The sequence below is a fragment of the Enhydra lutris genome, unplaced genomic scaffold (genome assembly GCF_002288905.1).
Source record: "Enhydra lutris kenyoni isolate GAN:26980312 unplaced genomic scaffold, ASM228890v2 scaffoldscaffold50, whole genome shotgun sequence".
NCBI lineage: Eukaryota > Metazoa > Chordata > Mammalia > Carnivora > Mustelidae > Enhydra > Enhydra lutris.
In genome coordinates, this window is record NW_019154134.1 from 14,651,164 (window position 1) to 14,670,750 (window position 19,587).

Sequence of the window (19,587 nt, forward strand, 5' to 3'; positions counted from 1 at the left end):
TCACCACCCACCCCCTCTGTATTTCTGTCTTTGGCTCTGCCCAGTACGCAGCCCCAGCACAGGGGTTGGAGGGGGTTGGTGGCCCCCCTGCGGGTGAAGGCTCCCCGTGCTGGGGTCTTCATTCAGCACGGACACTACGGACACTGTCTTTGCCTGGACCCCACCTGCCCGGTCCCTGGCAGGCAGAACGGCAACTTCGGCAAACATACACACCTTCACTCTTCGCGTGAAATCGCTTTCTGGCGTGCAGTGGAACCAGCTGAGCTCCCCAAGCTGCCGATGAAGTGAGGGGAGCTGGAGAGGAATCGAGGGAGCGTGAAGAAAGCCCACGGAGGGAGGGGAAGAGGAGATACAGGGTCGAAGACCGTCAGAAAAAAAAGCCACTCAGTAAGGAGAGGGAGAAGCGCGAGTAAAGCAGACCCGTGTGGACAGAGGGAGGAGAGAGCGCAGAGAAGGCGCGCGAAGGCTGAACGCGCAGGCTGTCCGACTGACCCCGGCTGGCAGGGGTGCGCGGGCGCGGGCGGTGCGGGACGCGTGCGGTCCGAGGACAGGTCCCGGGGCTCTCGCGCCCTTGTCCGCAGCCGCCCGCGATGAGCGAGGCGACTCGGGTGTGTTCGGGCTACTACAGCCTCAACCATAGCTTCGTGGAACCCTTCGAGTGCCCGCGGAGCGGCGAGGGGCCCGCCCTGCTCTACTGCTGCGGCTTCGCCGACCTCAAGTACTGCTGCAGCGAGCCGGGCAGCTACTTCCCCTACAAGCACAGCTATATGTGGAGCCTCAGGTGGGCAGGGCGGCGGGCTGACGGCGGGCTCTGGGGAGGCGACGAGCGCGGCCACCCCGGGAGTGGCAGGGTCACCTGCTCGGGTCGGGGCCCTCCGGAAGGACATGGAGGCTCCGCGGGCGGGTGAGGGACCCGGAGAGAAAGCGCGCCCGGCTCAGAGCTCCCCCACTCCCCACCCCGGGACGCGTTCGGTGCTGCCCGGGTCCCGCGAGCGTCAGTCTGTGGCCGCCAGAAGTGTGAGTGGGCCCTGGCCCCCGGGCGAGGCTGGCGCCGGAGGAGCGCGGGCTGTGCGCCCGCCGGGGACCAGTTCCAGGCAGGAGGCTCAGCCCGCAGAGAGAAGACGCGCAGATAACTTGAGGAGGTTTTCATTCTCTTTTTTATTTGTTTGGGCTTTTGGTGCTTTGAATAGAAAGGGGGCGACTTTGGGACTCATTTTAATGTATTAACCAAGGACCAGAGTGTTTAAAGTCTCTCTGAGGGTGAGAAGGAATCAAAAAGGTGTGTGTGTGTGTGTGTGTGTGTGTGTGTGTGTGTGTGTGTGTGCGCGACAGGACTTTACAATTTGCGCTTTTCAGATGATCTGACACTGACCCAGAACCGAACTGGAGACCCACAGGCAGGAAAGATTTTACTCTCTATAACACATACTCTGTAGAACATTTTTCGGGATAGCCCTTTCTTAGCACCTCAGCCACTCGGCCATTACCGGAAAGACAAGAGACTTTCTAAGGTGGAGTCTTTCTTGCCTCTTTTTATTATGATGGGAATTTTCTCATTCCACCTAGTATTTACGCAGATATTTTCATTGTGAAATGCTTTCTCCACCCCCCCCCCACCAAAAATTGCAACCTTTGAACTCGATTCTTTGATTTTGCCTGGAGAATGAATGGGAAAGAATTCCAAATCCACCTTCAATTGTTTCTCACAAATCTATTAGCTTATGCGTGACAAGAGAGAGACTGCTGGTAAGCAGAAGGGTGTTATTTCTCTAATCCTCTAGCATGATCCAGAATTTGTCACACATGTCCAGTCCACAGCAAGTGACTTTAAATGCTATTTCTTGAGGCAATAAATTATTTTTTCAAGATCTATTGCTAGCATCAAAAAAAAAATTCAGAAGGAGTGCCACATAACCAGTAAGTTCAGCTAACATTGTGTTGTGCCAGAGTGGGGCATAATCTTGGAAAATAATGGCAGCTTATCCCTCTCATTTGGAGAAATAATCAGTATTGCACTGGCATATTATCTGGCCTGTTGGAAAATTGCATAGTAACCCAGCTCTGAGTCTTTCGAGGTGTTAATAATGACGGCAGCACCTTGGACAGAGGCTGGCAACTCTTAAGTCAAACTCGATTGGCAAAGTGCCTGGAATTCTCGGATCCTTGAATAGTTCCAAAGTGATAGGCAGCAGAGCAAAGGTTTAGGAGGGCACAAAGAATGAATAGCTCGCTGGGGTCTTCATTCAGCACGGACACAACGGACAGTATGGCTCGGTTCCTAGGACCTACAAAAATCATTTCAACTGAGAGCATCATTGGTAATGTTAAACCTGGGGATGTTATTAGTTACTGAGCATTGAGAACACAAAGGGGAGGCAAAAATTCAGTGCTTCATTTCCCTCATATTCTTCGCTCTCTGCCCAAATTTAAAATAGTTCAACTGAGCAAAATATTCTCAAAGTCACTAGCATTCGTTCTGAGATTCTGCAGCTGCTGGAGAAAAGCAGAGTGCAGGTACCCCTAGGGAGTAAGCCAAGGTGCTAGGTAGGAGAACTGTGACATGAACAAGGTTGCAGCCTCAGACCCCCTATCCCCAGGGACTGGAAAGCAGACCACCATCATGGTGCTCTGAGGAAAGGATAAGGCTCTCTTTCTTGTGGCGGGCCCACCACAGTCTTTTTCCCTCTTCCAAATCCCTAACCTCTGAGGGCTTCCTTTCGTAACCTGCTTTAGGACCTAGGAAAATAATGCCTGTTGCACAGGGCAACACATGAGTTCAGTAAGTAGTTGTGAAAATGACTGTTTTAGGAGATTCCTAGAGTTTTGTCTTTAAGCAGAGTTTTGTATGCAGGAAGCAAAGCTTCGATAAAAAGGAACTGTAACACAAGCTGTCTGTCAAGATTATGAAGAACCTTCTTTCATTATAACAGAAAGCAGAAAGAGCATGCTCTGTTTCTCCTACAAATCACATGATGGGTTTTTAAATTGTATACATTAAAAGCTCACAATACACATGTGGAATTTAATTAGGTTGACAATCTTACTTTTAAATTGACTAAATTACTTTTTTTACTTTGAGCATTTTTAAAATAACCGGTTCTCATTCCAAGAATCTTTCTAGATGTGTGGCAGCCTAGCTGTCTTGTACAGCAGATAATGTTAATGAAGTGGATTATGTTCCCCTGTGTCTGCGCCTAGTCCTAACCATCCCTGACGCATAGAACCTATAAAAGTTAGCTTTGGTGTCAACAAACATGAAAGACAACTTGCCAAAGCTGGGGACTCTCGCCCTTGGAAGAGAGCCCAGAAGGGAGGGCAAACTCCAATTTAAATGCAAAACATATACTGACTCTAGCCACAGAATTATCCAGTCCTCACTGTGTGCAGGGCTCGAGGGGCTGGGCTGACATTAAGAGACCAAGCACAAGTATCTTTGGAGGTCTGACTCCAAGTCTGTGGCCAAGGAAGCAATCTCTAAATGGCGGGGGCCCTTATCTCCTAAATCAAGGATAAAAGGGATGAGCTTGAGCACCTCACTTTTAATTCTGTTCTCCCTTTTTTCCAGAGCTCTAGCCTCCCTAGTCAAATTCTCCCCTCCTTCCCTTTGGTACTTGTCAGAATTGTTGGGGCCCTAATCCCTAGGAAATAGCAGAAGCCTGCAGGCAGGCCAGGACAATGATGAAGAAAAAGGTCATTACTTTTTATGACCATTTCAATGTTGATTACTTTTCAGTGATGATTATACTATAATTTACTTTTTTTTTTTTTTAAGAGTTGGCAGGGAGGGAAAGAGAGAACCTCAAGCAGGCTTCTCATCCAGCCTGAGCCTGTCTACGGGCTCCATCTCACCACCCTGAGCTTGTGATCTGAGCAGAAATCAAAAGAGTTGTCCGCTTAAACAACTCAGTCATCCAGGCACCCCTCTATTTACTATCATTTGCTTCTATTTACTATAAGCTAAGTGCTGTATTCAGAGCTTTTAATATGTATGCCCAGCACTATGGGAAAGTCAACAGAAGTATGTGCTCTTGAGCAGCTTAAAATCTCTTTATGTATATTTACATACCCACACATACTTTGGATTCGAGAAAGTAAAGTACATATGTTTGCTTCTTAGTCTTTCAAGATAATTTTTTTTCAAGCTCCTTTTCCCATTTAAAAATATGAAGTTCACAGGCTTATGAGAACTGTGTTATTTCTCAAATGATTAGTCTTATAGATAACTGTATCAGAAGGAATTATTACAAAGTGAATGCAGAGAAAATAATATCAGATATACACTTTTTTTTTTTTTTGAGAAAAACACAAGGGTTTCTTCTTTAGTGCCAGAAGCCATTGGTGTTATGCTCTTTTAGAAAGGAAAAACTCAGGCTACACCTGAGTGTTATATAAATTCTATAAACATTGCTTTCCTTTCTTCTTTGTTGTAAGAGTCGTAGTTTTGTATATTAGTAAGTGCTATCTTCCACACGTGTCTCCAAAAGAAAAGTTCTCCATTTCTGGTAAAAATTCGCTTCACTACTTTTGCATTGGTCATTATTTTTTTTTCATCTTTTGTGGGTGAACACAATTTTTCCTTCTAAAATATACTAACAGAGGTTTCTTTGACCGAAATATTTTTATACTCGCCTGAGAGAATGATGTGACCTTTCACCTGCCATATGAGTTCACATGGTTTTCCATACTAATGTTAATATATAAATGTGTAGAGAAAATAGAAGAATTTGAGGAAAGCAAACGTTGACCTGTATTTCCATCAGATACTGTTTATACTAAAATAGAGTTTGGTGAGGAATGACTGAAGCGAGGATGAACAATCTTCAGACCTTCTTTTTAGGGTATGTGTAAACCATTTTGTGTGACAGTGAGAATGTTCTTCCTGTTTCTTCAGCATCGGTGCCCTGGTTGGACTGGGAACTGCTGCCCTTGTTCTACTTGCCTTTGTCGTCAGCGTCTGTGTCCTTTGCTACTTATTTCTGTCGACAAAGCCTCAAAGGTTAGACACTGGCCTTAAACTTCAGCACCTCGAGGCTTCTTCCACTCAAGAAGGTAATCTGTGTCTATTATCTGCAGCCAACTTCCTGCACTCTATTCAAGAGAATCACCCGTCCCTGGGTAACCCACCATCCTGTGAACAATGAATGTTTTTTAAAAATTCAACTCATTATATGCCTTTATAGAAGTTCACAGGAAATTAGGCGTTCATGGTGAAAGACTTTTGAGAAATTGGGCCAAAGGACAGAAGAGGGGCAGGATGTAAATGTTCTCATGAAAAACCGCCCATGGATCCAATAAATCCACTCTACTGTATTTAAGGCTCTTAGTTATAAAGGTTTTAGCCTCTTGGAGTTGTTTGTGGTAGAGCCAAAGAAGTCAAATAAATAGAGGAGTGGAATATCTGATAATTAATTCTCGGGGTTGCCTTGCTCTACATGGGTCAGTCAGTGGTCAGCTGGGTGTTCGCCTGCATGCCCGAGGGCTGCAGAATTCAGAGGAGGCGCCTAAAATATTTCAGAGGCATACAGAAGGAATAGAAAAACAGGAAAGGTAAATAGAAGACCGTCTTTGTTCTTGAACAGATTACGAACTAGGTAGTCTGTGCGCATGTGCGGGGGCACGCTGAGTGACTATAAAGTAGAAAGAAATGTTTTTGTATAGTTTGTGGGACTGGGTCTCATCATCTCAGTTACAACGTGCCACACAAACGCTAATGGTTAGTATTATGAAATTCAGTCAGAAAGAATGATCATAATTTTTGTGAATATAAATTTCTGTTAGTGTATGTAAAAAGCAGTAGTCATAAATTTCGAGATATAGAGAGCATTTTTAATAAAAATTTAGAATCTATAAACAGACTACATACAGGTGCCTATGTACACGTATATATTTAGAATAAGAGACACGTGCTCACTAACTTCTGTTCAAAAAGAAAATGAAGGGGCGCCTGGGTGGCTCAGTGGGTTAAAGCCTCTGCCTTCGGCTCAGGTCATGATCTCAGGGTCTTGGGATCGAGCCCCATATCGGGCTCTCTGCTCAGCGGGGAGCCTGCTTCCTCCTCTCTCTCTGCCTGCCTCTCTGCCTACTTGTGATCTCTGTCTGTCAAATAAATAAATAAAATCTTTAAAAAAAAAGAATATATTAAAAAAATAAAAGAAAATGAAAAAATTTACTTTAAAAATTTTTGGAAAATCACTTGCTTGGATGCTGTCTTTTGCTGAACCCTGAAACTTATATTTCTAGAGTACATGCTCTGTGACCTTATCAAATACACCTCACTGAATGATCACATTAGCTCTGCTTTCTTTTTCTGTAGAGCAGGTATCTCTCAGAGGGCGTCTTGTGTCACAGAGCAAGAGGCCAAGGTCCCTTGGCAGTTCTTTTCTGAAGCACCATTAGGAACTGTGTGGCTGAATCGACAGGATGTTAGTTGAATTTAGACCAATGGCTAAGATCCTATTTCTCCACAGGCAAAATGAAGCAGTGGCTTAGTGACTACCAAATCATTAGATCATAAAATCAATTTTTAAAATTTTTAAAAATTCTTTTAAATTTTTAAATTCTTATTTAATTTTAATTTTTTATTAGCATATAATATATGTTTCAGGGGTACAGGTCTGTGATTTATCAGTCTTACAGAGTTCACAGCACTTACCATAGCATATACCCTCTCCAATGCATAAAATCAATTTTTGTTTTTAAATTTTCCTATACATAAGAATCACCTAGGAAGTTCATTAAAACTGCAAACTCCAGACCCCATTTTAGAACAAATAGCTTTTCTTCCCAGCTAAGTAAGCCCTTGCTCCCCTGCTGTCTACTCTCCACAAAGCAGCCAAAGTGCGCCTATTACAAGCTAAGTGAGGTATTGTCATTCCTCTGCTTAAAAACCCTAATCCCTTCCCATCTCCCTTGTTAGATACAGAAGTCTTACTGGGACCTACCAGGGCTTCTGTGGTCTGCTCTCTTCACCTACATTTCTCTCCTCTCCTATGCACAGACACAGCAGTCTCTTTGCTCTTCCTTGAAACTCCCCTGCCTCGGGGCCTTTGCATGCGCTGTCACCATTGTCCAGAAGGCTTTTCCCTCAGATACCCATATGACTTTCGCTTTCTTTATATCTTTACTAAAAGTCACCTTCCTAGGGAGTTCGTCCCTGGTCACCATATCTGGCTTTTAACTCCCCTCCAACATTTCATACACCCTTCCTGTTTTATTTTTCTCCTAAGCATTTGGGACTAATATACTATATATTTTAGTTATCTATTGTGTAACTTTTCTCCACTCCAACTGGAGAGTAAGTTCCTGGAAAGTACTAATTTTCACTTGTTTCCTCACTACTGTATCCCTATGGCCTAGAACATGTGACAAGGTTTGCTGAACGAACTGAATGAGTGGTACTACACCTTTACAGTACATGATTACAGGAGCATCTTTCCTGTGCCCTCTAAAGGCATCATACAGTCATTAAATGTCTCCCCTATGCCATGCATTGTGCTAAACAGAAGTTGGTTGTTTTTCCTGGTTGATCTCAGGGACTGCCCCTAAATGTTATTTCATGTTGGCTCTGAGACCTAGCAACAGAATTAGGCGGCTTGTTGATTCAAGTATTGTAGCCTTACTGCTGCTTAGCTAAGGAGATCCATTAATGCACTTCTGACGTCATTAGAAGAAGCTCCCTTCTTGCACGAAATGTCTCCTCTCAAAAACATTGTGTTTAGGAGGCCAGCAAAACTCAAGACACCTTTCCCGAGTGCTTGCTATTGACAAGGTAGATTTCAGACAATCACTGCCTTCCTGCTGCTTTCCAATGAGGTGATTCTGGTCCTTTGGGTTGATTTTAACCAAATCAGATGTGGTGGAGAGCCCAAAACAAAATAGGTAATCAAAATGTCACTGAAATATGGAGAGAGGATGGTTTCTATTTGAAAGTGACCCGTTAAAGTGAAAATGCTGTGGTGCTATTGTGAACTGTGAGACGCTCTGCTCCAGTGATTCTCCCACCTGGAACAGGTTCCAGTGCTCTAACTATTAAAAGCAAGACGTCTTTCTTCCACTTAAGGAATGCCTTCAAGGTCAAGGATAATAAAATGTCTACAGAAGAACCAAGTAGGTAAACATAACATCAGAGGAAACTGATTTTATCTTCTTTCAAAATGATTCATTCTTAAGAGTCAACCTCCCATTATTTTACATTAATTTTTACAATTGAGACTGTTTTCATTACAGGCAATTTGGATGGCCCGAAGGGAAAAATGTTTCTGTGCACATCCTAAAACTGACGCAGGGCACTAACCTTTTCTGTTTCTATAAATGACAACCATCTAAGTCTAAAATAGTCTAATCTTAGGTGGTTTTGCCAAGGTTTTTCCTTTGTGTATCTTTATTCTATTGGTCATTTTTTTTTTAAAGATTTTATTTTATTTATTTGACAGACAGAGATCAAAAGCAGGCAGAGAGGCAGGCAGAGAGAGAGGAGGAAGCAGGCTCCCCGCTGAGCAGAGAGCCCCATGCGGGGCTCGATCCCAAGACCCTTGAGATCATGACCCGAGCCGAAGGCAGCGGCCCAACCCACTGAGCCACCCAGGCGCCCCTATTGGTCATTTTTTAAAAAACATTTATTTATGAGAGAGAGTGAGAGCATGAGTAGGGGGAGGAGTAGAGGGAGAGGCCTGAGGGACAAGCAGACTCCCCACTGGGGATGGAGTACAAGGCAGGGCTCAATCCCAGGACCCTGAGATCACGACCTAAGCCGAAGGCAGATGCTTTAACTGACTGAGCCACCCAGGAGTCTGCTTCTTTTTAATGTATACAATTTAAGCCTTTATAGGTTTTGAATTGATCCTGAAAACAGCAGGCCAGTGGGAGGGACAGCAGAGTTTCACTGGGCTACCTCCAGGGCTCACTTTGTGCACAGGAACTGTCACTGAAAAACTGATTGCCTTTAAACTGTGTCCCATTGTTATTTTCTTCCCTTTTTTTGTGTGTTTTGTTACACATGTTTCCAATGCCAGTGTTTAAAAGAATCCTCTTGCTTGTCAGTTTTATGGTTCCAAGAAGATGGCTGTGGGCAGGGCCTCTTCTGGAGTAGACACTCTTGAGGGGGAGGACTCATTTCGTAGGATGTGTAAGAATGAATGGCTAACAAAGAAGCAGTTTGTGGGGGTGAATGTAGTAGATCCCTGCTTCTCAAGATTTTCCTCAGGAAAATCCTAAAAGGTGGATGAGAAAGGAACTTGTACCTCCAGAATTCCAGGGGCTACACTGGAAAGGCTTGCCTAAGACCTCTGAGCTTTAAGTTATTTCAAGTTCCTATTTTATTTTATTTTTTTCCCATCTTATTTTTAAAATTTACATCATTTTTTCAATTTGGCTGAATGTAATGGCTTGTTTGAGTCTAATAACATCTTCTCCTTCTCATATCTGAAGAAAATTGGTGCTCCGGGAAAATCATGCACATCCAGCCTGTGGTTCCGAGTACCCACTGACACTCTGGGGGCGTGGAGCGGGGTGGAGGCCTGCGGAGAGGGGCTGCTGGAAGCAGGGTTCTAGATGGAAATTAAAAGAGCAGACATCAGTAGAGCTGCTTGGCACCAAATAAAAGAATACAGTTGCGCAGAGATAACACACAACTCCAAGCCCCTGTATCTGGTGGGCTCTTTTGTAAAGGCAGGAGATACAAATGAAAACAGGTAAGCAAATGCTCACAAAGGTGCAGCTGTATGGGAGAAAAACATAAATTACACATGGCGTACTGAGAAACCACATCTGAAGATCATACAATTGTTTCTTCTGCCCATGAACAAAACATGACTCGGACTGGCTCCAAATGGTCTGCAGTATTTTTTTCTTGGAAAAAGACTTGGAAAAAGACTTGGAAGAGTCACCTGGAAAGAAAAACCTCTCTTTCAACTCACTTTTATTGATCGAAAATTAGAAAATATAGAGAAACAAACAAACAGTGTATTCCGTGGCCCCACCAAACAGAGATGAGGGTTGTTAACAACACGTTGAATTCTTCCATGGATTTGTGGTATGCAGCTCTACATATACGGGCATAACAAAGTGGGGGAGGGGGTGAGTCTTATGCTTTTTTTTCACTGAACAGTATCAGCATCTTTATTTGCCAATAAATAAATGCCTTTGCCATAGACTAGTTCCACTTTAATATCCTGATGGAGTGCTGTGTTTTTTTTATTCTTTTATTTCAATATAATTTTACACTTCCAGAAAAACTGCAAGAATAGTATAGAAGGTTGTATACGTCTCCTCAGATTTACTTCATTGTTTTTTTGTTTTTGTTTTTTTAAAGATTTTATTTATTTATTTGACAGACAGAGATCACAAGTAGGCAGAGCGGCAGACAGAGAGAGAGGAGGAAGCAGGCTCCCCGCTGAGCAGAGAGTCCGATGCGGGGCTTGATCCCAGGACTCCAGAATCATGACCTGAGCTGAAGGCAAAGGCTTTAACCCACTGAGCCACCCAGGCGCCCCAGATTTACTTCATTGTTAATATTTGCCTCATCTTCTTTACCATTGACTTTCTCTCAAGGCATATTTTCTAAATCATTTGAAAATAATTTGCAGATATCATGCCTTTTAACCATAAATATTTCAGTCAGTGTTTCCTAAGAACAGGATTTTTTTTCCTTACATAGTTACAGTATGTTTATCAAAGTCAGGACATGACATGTAACACTGAAACAGTAATATTATCTGATCTGCAGTTCATATTAAAATTTTGCCAGTATCCTTAATAGCAATGTTTTTCTCATCTAGGATCTAGTCTTGGAATTTGTTGTCATATTTCTTTAGCCTCCTTTAATCCTCAGGCTTTCTTTGTCTTTCATGATCTTGACATTTTTGAAAAGCAGAAGCCAGTTATCCTGTAAAGTGTCTTTCAATTTGTCTGATATTTTCTCATGATTGGAGAGAGATAATACGTTTCAACAAGAATACCACAGGAAGTCATAGTCTCAGGGCATCCCATCAGGAAGCACATAATACTGGTTTGTCCCATTAGGCGTGATGTGAACTTTGATTCGTTGGTTAAGGTTGTATTTGCTGGATTAACACATTGTAAAGTCACTATTTTCTCCTATTAATTCCTAAGTAATCTGTAGAGAGGTACTTTGAGACTGAAAATATGCTGTTCCTCCTCAAACTTTCATCCACTCATTGATGGCTCTTGATTGAGTTTTTTCATTCAAAATTTCAAAACAATTTTAAAACTATTATTACAATAGTTCTAAAATGGTGACTTTCCAAGCCCCATATTCCTTTGACGTTGGTTGTTTGTTATTCTACTATAAGGAGGAGCTTCACCTTCTCCCTCTTTATTGACCTATTCATTTAATTTTTTCAGATCAGTTCAGACTCAGATGCTTTGTTTTAAAATATTCTATGACTGTCATTATTTATTCTGATCCTTACATTGTCTCAGATTTGGCCTGTGGGAGCCCCTTTAAATTGGGTCCTTTGTCCTTCTGAAATGTGTCCATAATTTTTTGAGAACTTTTTGGCTTTCTGTCACAAAATGCTGTGTCACAAAATGTTCCAGGCAGCCTATATGTCCCCTGTTCCAGCCCTGGAATCTGACATTTATCTAAAAAGCCAGGTTCATTTTAGTTGAGAACAGTATTTAGAAACCAAAATCCAAGTATACCATCTTTTACTATTGACTTTGAACTAGCTCATTTTTTTTTTCATTACACACATACATTGCACAAACTAAGTATTTTCTTAGCATAAATCCCTGAGAATAGACTTGTTGACCAAAGGACAGGCACGTGTTAAAGGCTGTGGATACAAGTTGCTGACTGCACTCCAGAAAAGTACTCTTTCATATGTACTATTATTTCAAAAGATTTATGTTTTACTAATTTCCTTGAAAAAAAAAATATAGTGTTTTTATCTCAAATTAAGAGTGGGAGTAGACTTTTTTAAATTTATTTTTTATTTTTTATTAACATATAATGTATTATTAGCCCCAGGGGAACAGGTCTGTGAATCGCCAGGTGGGAGTGGACATTTTAATGGTTAAGTCATTATTTCTTCTTTTTAAAACTATTTCTGAGTAATCTCTCCACCCAACGTGGGGTTTGAACTCTTGATGCCGAGATTAAGAGTTGCATGTTTTTCCAGTGGAGTCAGCCAGGTGCCCCGTCATTTCTTTTGTGGCATACTGTTGTTCATATCTTCTACATGTTTTTCTGTGGGGATGTACATTTTTCGCTGCTTTAAAAGAACTTACACACAACAACTCTTTTCTGCATATATTACAAAAGTTTTCACACTTGTTTCCCTTGTAATTTAGTTTGTGCCAATTTTTCATTTATAGAAATTTCTCCTTTTGTATTTTCTCCCTTTAGTTTCATACTTAGACAATTCTCACCTTTGGGGGCGCCTGGCTGGCTCAGTTGGTAGAGCATGTGATTTCTTAACCTTGGAGTTATGGTTTCAAGCCCCATATTGGGTGTAGAGATTATTTGAAAAAAAATAATAAAATTTTTAAAAGTCTGATAAAAAAGGAAAGTTCTCACCTCACTATAATATACAAAGATATTCACCCATATTTTCTTCTAATATATTTATTCGTTTTTATGTTTAAATTTTTATAACGTGGAAATTTTAGTTTTGGTATAAAGTATGAGGTAGGGATTTGTTTTTTTATTTTGCAGATGAGCCCACTGTCCAAATATCTATTGGATAATCCATCTTTCTCTTGCCAGTTTAATATGTCGTAAACTGAATTATTATATATACTGTGATCTGTTTTTAGACCTTCTGCTCTGTGAATTTATCAATCTATTCATTCTTAAGTGAAAATATATTTTAAAAATTATTCTAGTGGTATAATTTTAATATCTGACCAGGCAAGACTTTCTCCTCCCTCCCATTATGCTTCTTTATCAAAGTTGCTTGGCGATTCTTGTAATGTTCAGGTTTCCAAATGAATTTTTGAGTCACGTTGTCAAATTTTTAAAAATCAAGTGGTATTTGATGGGTTTTGCACTAAATGTATAGACAACTTTGTAGCCTTAACACCCATCCAACAAAACTCTGCTCAAAACTCTTATTAATTAGTCTGCCAAATTATTTTGTAATACCATTATTTGTTTCAGAAAGACTTTAAAAAAAAAGGTTTATTTATTTTCAACAGTGAGTGAGCAAGAGAACAGGAACAGGGGGAGGAGCAGAGGGAGAGGGAGAAGCTGATTTCCCGCTGAGCAGAGAGCTGAATATGGGATTCGGTCCCAAGACCCTAAGGATCACAACTTGAGCCAAAGGCAGGCGCTTAACCGACTGAGCCACTCAGGCATCCTTTCTAAAAAAAATTTTTGTTATTTTTAAATATTTATTCATTTGAAAGAGAGAGCACAAGCAGTGGGAGGGACAGAGGGAGAGGGAGACTCCCCACTGAGTGGGGAGCCCACCACTGGGCAATGGAGCTGAAGGCAGTCGCTAACTATCTGAACCACCAAGGCGCCCCCACAAAGCCTTTAAGAACTCACTGAGATCTTAGTAGAAGATGGGGTAATTTGAACTCAACAATAGAAAAGGTTCTGTGCCTCCTAAAGGCAACTTTCTACTTACAGTAATGAGTCCGTAATTTCCTGTGACTGCATTTGTTCCTAGATGTAGAAAATCAAACTGCTCAGCAGAGCTATTACCACACTCAGTATTTGTGGGTCTTCGTCAAAGCTAAGGGTTAGGCAATCTTGGCTGATGTTGGAACCAACGACCAAAATAGAAGCTAGTCTCTTGTTGTGAAATTCATTTAGAGGATTTTAAATATGAGCTAAGTTATTTGTGAGTTATGTTAGTCGCCGGTGGTTGGAAAAATTTAATAATGCAGAAAAGAAAAAGGAAAAAAAGGCCTGTGGTGGAAAAAAATAGGATAGGAAAAATATTTCTGGATAGAACTGCCTTCGCTCATTGATGGATGGATAAAGCCAAAGGGCAAGTCTAAGATTGTAGCTTTTATGGTGAATTTTTAACTACATTTATTTGAGGGTGCCTGGGTGGCTCAGTGGGTTAAGCCACTGCCTTCGGCTCAGGTCATGGTCTCGGGGTCCTGGGATCGAGTCCCACATCGGGCTCTCTGCTCAGCAGGGAGCCTGCTTCCCTCTCTCTCTCTGCCTGCCTCTCTACTTGTGATCTCTCTCTGTCAAATAAGTAAATAAAAATCTTAAAAAAAAAAAAAAGCCCTGTTCTCTTCCTAGTGGGCTTATCCTTTTAACTACATTTATTTGAGATACATATACATATATATATATATATTTTAAAGATTTTATTTATTTGACAGAGGGAGAGAGAAAGCACAAACAGGGGGAGTGGCAGAGGGAGAGGGAGAAGCAGCCTCCCCACTGAGCAGGGAGCCTGATGCAGGACTCAATCCCAGGACCTGGGGATCATGACCTGAGCTGAAGGCAGTCACTTAACCAACTGAGCCACCCAGGTGCCCTGAGATACTTATATATTCTTAAGAAGACAGGGTCCTGCACAGGGTAAAGCACAATACATCAGCAGGTCACTGGGAAAGTTTTGCCCACTTCACCATTAACTTGGGATCCAGCTCCATGCTTCATATTAAATTCGAAGGGAAAATATCCTCTTGCAGATCAAAACCACTTAGGGTACAGATTTTTTTTTTTTTTTTTTAAGATTTTCTTTTCTTTTCTTTTGACAGAGGTCACAAGTAGGTAGAGAGGCAGGGGGGGGGGGGGGGAGGAAGCAGGCTCCCCGCTGAGCAGAGAGCCCGATGCGGGGCTCGATCCCAGGACTCTGGGATCATGACTTGAGCCGAAGGCAGAGGCTTTAACCCACTGAGCCACCCAGGAGCCCCTAGGGTACAGATTTTTAAGGTGGCTTGTTTTCACTAGTCGGAACTATGGGATGAGCGGATTGTGTAGATTTTCCACCCAGGAGTAAAGTGAGCCAGCTAATTAGGAATTAGAAGCTACGGTAGGACTGAGAATTTTACACAGAAGCTAGGGGGATGGAGGCAGATAATTCGAGTAATGCCTAATTACAGTTCTGGCCTGATACTCAAAGAGACAAAGACCTACAGGGGTCGCCAGCATTCTTTTGATATTTTGAAATGGCAGGCAAGGGCAGAGTTCATAGAAGTGTTTTAAGATAAATGGATTTCTGAGGACTGGTTCTAAAAGTGAATGCAAAATTTAACCATTATCAGAAAAAATCTATTGGTGCATTTCATGATGAGGATACGTGCAAAGATTGTTTGATGAATTGGATTTGAATTCTGGCAAAGGCCAAAGCTTTAATGTAAATGCCAGTCTGAGAGGTATAGGATTAAAGGAAGGTTGAGATTTCCCTTTGATGACCAGACACCAAAAAAAAAAAAAAAAAAAAAAAAAGAATGAGCAGCAGAAAAAACAACTGATATCAAACCCAGAAAAGACCAATAATGTTGGAGCTTCGCAGTCTGCATTCAGTAAGGAAAAGGAGGAATTAAATAAGGAAACCCTTTTATGTGTAACAAATCCCTTGGGAGCTCAATGGAATTATAGATTTCTTATTTAAAATCTAACCCATGTTGTAGTCCTGGGACAGAAAAAGAGGCTGCTGATTTTATCCTTGTTGGTTAAGAAATTAACTTCTATTTATCAAAGCAAAACTAGGAAAAAGTGAAGTTGCTCAGACTTTTCCTTCTGTCTCTTTTAAAGTTATTTCAAAGGGATACAATTAGCTGGACTTTATTATCACTGTAGCTACTCACTGCAGTTGTTTTTCTCTACGTCCAATTATTCCAACTTACCAGAAAGATGTACACTGAAAGCACCTTTGGGTTTTTTTTTTTTTTTGGTTAAGTTTTGAGAAGAGAGTCAACACTAGGGGTGTTAACTTGCTAATCAAAATTCCTGCTTCAAATGACATTGGTATGGTGTTTATAACAAATCTTTTCTTGTTGGTGAAGCAAACGGATTCTATTAGGGGGACTGCCTTACCTTAAGAAGCCAATCTAAGAACCTATCTATTCATCAACAGATGAACAGATAAAGAAGATGTGGTATATATACACAATGGAATACTACACAGCCATCAAAATAAATGAAATCTTGCCATTTGCAACTATGTGGATGGAACTAGAGGGTATTATGCTTAGCGAAATAAGTCAATCAGAGAAAGACAATTATCATATGATCTCCCTGATATGAGGAAGTTGAGAGGCAATGTGGGGGGTTTGGGGGGTAGGGAAGGAATAAATGAAACAAGATGGGATCGGGAGGGAGACAAACATAAGAAACTCTTAATCTCACAAAACAAACAGAGGGTTGCCGGGGGTAGAGGGGTAGGGAGAGGGTGGTAGGGTTATGGACACTAGGGAAGGTATGTGCTATGGTGAGTGCTGTGAAGTGCGTAAACCTGGCAATTCACAGACCTGTTCCCCTGGGGCTAATAATAGATTATATGTTAATAAAAAAATTAAAAAAAAAAAGCCAATCTAAGAAACAAATTTGTATCTACACCAATTAGAAGGATCCGGTAGCCAAGGGAATAAGAAGCTAGGGCTGGAGAATGGGTGTCTTTGTAAGTCCTAAATGAAGAAAAACCTGTAATACTGGAATATGTTTTCTTTTTTTTTTTTTTTTAAGATTTTACTTATTTATTTCACAGACAGAGATCACAAGTAGGCAGAGGCAGGCAGAGAGAGAAGAGGAAGCAGGCTCCCCGAGGAGCAGAGAGCCCAATGCGGGGCTCGATCCCAGGACCCTGGGATCATGACCCGAGCCGAAGGCAGAGGATTTAACCCACTGAGCCACCCAGGTGCCCCAATACTGGAATATGTTTTCAAGCCTTTAAATCTCAGAGGGCAGTAGACGGGTTAGAGAAACTTTTTCAGTTGCTGCCAGAAAATACATAATGGAAACTAGAGCGGTTAGAATGGAGATGACTTAGAGAGAACCCCTAAGTTAGGAAATAACCTCCTGAATTTATTTCTCATTTAAAAAAAAGACAAAAACAAAAACTGTATGTGACAAGGTAGATAAAAACACCGTGAAAAGTGTTTGAAAGTGTTACTGAAGTATCTTACGATTCTAAGTATATGAAAACCTTAGGAAACATGAAGGACTGGAATTAACCAACATTCAGTTCAGACTTCCAGGAACTCCGATAAAAATTTAAATTTTATTTATTTATTTATTTTTTTTTTTTTTAAAGATTTTATTTATTTATTTGACAGACAGAGATCACAGGTAGGCAGAGGCAGACAGAGAGAGAGAGGGAGAAGCAGGCTCCCTGCCGAGCAGAGAGCCCAATGCGGGGCTCGATCGCAGGACCCTGAGATCATGACCTGAGCCGAAGGCAGAGGCTTAACCCACTGAGCCACCCAGGCACCCTAAAAATTTAAATTTTAGATGTTTAAAGAAATGCTTATGCAAGATGCAAAAGTCACCCAGATAATCTGCAACTAATTTACATCTTATATCCTTGATCTTTACCTGCTAAAATACTGAAGAGGACAAACAATGCTACACCAGTCAAAAATTAACCTATAAAAATGTTGTTTTTCTCATGTTACATGAGGAAAACAGTTTCAGTGGTCCCCACAGAGAATAAGTTCCATTACTTAAGTGCTTTGTAGCTAAATTTTCCTCTACTGTTTTTTAAAACTCCATTTTGCAAGTAAGTCAAGTCAAATGTATCAGTTTATTAGATTTTCATGCCAGCCTTTCCAGTTACTCCATTTAGCAGAATTATTGCTGACTGGTCATTGAGCTACTTGACAGGCTAGAAAATGTTGTGCCTTAACAAATTAACTTTTAAAAATCAAATTATATGGTTGAAACACTGTGATTGAATGTTGAGAAGGAGAACCTTTTTTCTTTTTTTCTTTCTTTCTCTTTCTTTCTTTCTTTTTCTTTCTTTCTTTCTTTCTTTCTTTCACCACCACCACCACAGAGGTTCAAGAGTTATAAAATAAAGCCATCTAGGCCCTATACTTTAAACTTACAGTATTTTAAGATGAGCTCAGAGAACAATACCACCCACATTTCAGTTCTGTGGGCATGATCTGGGAGCTAGAGTGAGACATCATTCTTTATACCTTATAAATAATATTGCCCTGTGAGTGCTAAATTCTGCTATCAACCCACAGTGGGGGTATTCTGATGGGGCCTGGGAAGCAGTCTGTACATTACTTATAAATGGGCAAAGCCAGGCAGCATGAACACACTGAAAGACGAGAATCGACTTATGCAAATAGCAAAGGGTAGAGGAAGGACCTGTTTCTAATAGTGGAACCTCTTGGCCAGTGGGTCCTGCTTCCTCTAAGGCAGGTTCAGAGCGGATTTTTCTAAAGGAGACTAATTAGGGAGGAAGATGGTGCTAGGAACCAAAGGGCTGAGCCCTGAGGGGCTCCTAAATCTAAGAGGCTGGGAGAAAAAAGGACAGAGGAGACCAAGAAGGAGACAGGAGGTGAGTCAAGAAAGGGTGGTATCCTGGAGGCCAAGGAAAGAAAATGCAGACAGCATGCAGACTATGAAGTGGGCTAGGGATTCAGCACCAGGAGAGCCTTAGCGACAGTGAGATTTATCTACTGCTTCTACATATTTATACATTATTTAAATTTGTATATATTGGCAAACTAAAGGACACAATTACTTTTCTTTTTTTAAAGATTGATTGACTGAGCCTCTCATGCAGACTCCACGCTGAGTGTGGAGCCTGATGTGGGGGCCTCGATGTCACGATCATGACCTGAGCCTAAATCAAGAGTGGGACGCTTGACTGACTGACCCACCCAGGCACCCCCTTAACTTTTCTAACACTCATTCTTGAAGAATGATCCATTTCTTTGCTATAAGCTTTAGTTTTTGTGATGAGCAAAGGTCCATATTCCTCTACCCTTGTACATCTTGGACTCATATTTATGTGGAATGAGTGAATGAAATTGTGGCACAAATGTGGTTTTAAACATTACATCTAAACGGATTATGATCGCAAAGCCTTAAGAGGGCTGCAAATTATTAAGATAAGCTTTAGTATAATTTTGTTCACTTTTATGCATAGGGATAGTCATACTTTTACTAAGTAACCCAGAAATTGTTGCCTTCTTCCCAAATGTGTAATTTCCTCCGTGGAAGCATGGAAGACAAAAGGGTAAGCACGGAAATGAAATTCTTACTTCTGTTACTAAGTGTTTCTCTAATTTGACTTTCAGAAGAAAATGCTCAAAACAACCTCAAAATGATTCAACTCTCACTCATCCACATAGCATTTTCAAGACATATTTTCAATATGGCTCCAAATGTATTTTTTAAGCACACACAAAGCCAAATTTTGTGTCATAGTTCCAGATAATTATTTCATTTTGTTTTGTATGTTGCAGGGAACCCAAGCAGGAAAACCAAAGCCCCCAATTCAAATGCAGCATCAAATTCAACAATTGAAACGTCCTATGAAGCTGATGATGTAATTCAAGATCCAAAAATGGATACAACACAAATCAAAACTGTGTATTATTAAAAAGCCTGTGTTGCAAAAGCTCACTGGAGAGATGGAGCAATACAAAGAAAGAATGCATTTCAAATACAGTGTAATTGTACTATTCAAAAATTCA

General features: G+C 41.2%; 1 protein-coding gene across 1 annotated transcript; it reads left to right on the plus strand.

The window, feature by feature from the left end:
* Nucleotides 1-590: 590 nt before the first annotated feature.
* LOC111156873 (family with sequence similarity 159 member B) lies at nt 591-19,493 on the plus strand. Its single transcript, XM_022517991.1, has 3 exons — nt 591-781; nt 4,892-5,049; nt 19,357-19,493. The coding sequence occupies exons 1-3, from the start codon at nt 591-593 to the stop codon at nt 19,491-19,493; spliced, it is 486 nt and encodes a 161-aa protein (XP_022373699.1).
* The last annotated feature ends 94 nt before the right edge of the window (nt 19,494-19,587 follow it).